The 537-nt window shown below is 45.1% G+C and overlaps 1 protein-coding gene across 1 annotated transcript in view; it reads right to left on the bottom strand.

Annotated features, from left to right (window-relative positions):
- Positions 1 to 338: 338 nt before the first annotated feature.
- Positions 339 to 537, bottom strand: part of LOC107697844 (plexin-A2-like) — an 82091-nt gene continuing 81892 nt past the window's right edge. Inside the window, exon 4 of the mRNA XM_016498693.1 lies at positions 339 to 479. Within this exon, the coding sequence (XP_016354179.1) occupies positions 339 to 479 (141 nt within the window). The remainder of the gene's footprint in view (positions 480 to 537) is intronic.

Below are 537 nucleotides of genomic sequence, written 5' to 3'. Positions count from 1 at the left end.
TACAGGGTTACTGTGATATAAAATGACTCATACCGCCCAACTCTACTCTGCAATGCATCCCATGGGAAGTGTTGTGTGTATTGATATTATATGAGCAGGATCTCTCTCCATCTCTCTCTCTTCATTATGCTGTCGAGAGAGAGTGACCTTGTTTTCACTCCATCTCTCCTCCTTCAGCTGTCCCTCCATCGCTCTCTCCTTCACTGACACAGCTACTCTACCCTCTTCCCATTGCTCTCTTTCATTAGAGGATGCTGTCACGTTCTCGCCGTCCTACAGCTGTTATGGATGGATGAAAGACGACGAGAGGAGAAAGCATATACAGTACATGCATATATTCAGACCTGTCTCTCCGACATGACGTAGATGTAGCTGTTGTCCAGGGAAAAGGCCATGTCTCTAAGAATAGGGCTTCCATCTTTGATGACTGGCAGAGTTTCATACTGGACGCCACCTTGAGGAGGACCATCAACACGAATCTGACAGAGAAAGAGGAAAACATACAATCATGAGAACAATTGTAATCATCGAAACAAT

This window comes from Sinocyclocheilus anshuiensis, unplaced genomic scaffold (assembly GCF_001515605.1).
Source record: "Sinocyclocheilus anshuiensis isolate Anshui unplaced genomic scaffold, SAMN03320099.WGS_v1.1 scaffold78, whole genome shotgun sequence".
Classification (NCBI taxonomy): Eukaryota; Metazoa; Chordata; class Actinopteri; order Cypriniformes; family Cyprinidae; genus Sinocyclocheilus; species Sinocyclocheilus anshuiensis.
This window is presented reverse-complemented; position numbering and strand designations above follow the sequence as displayed.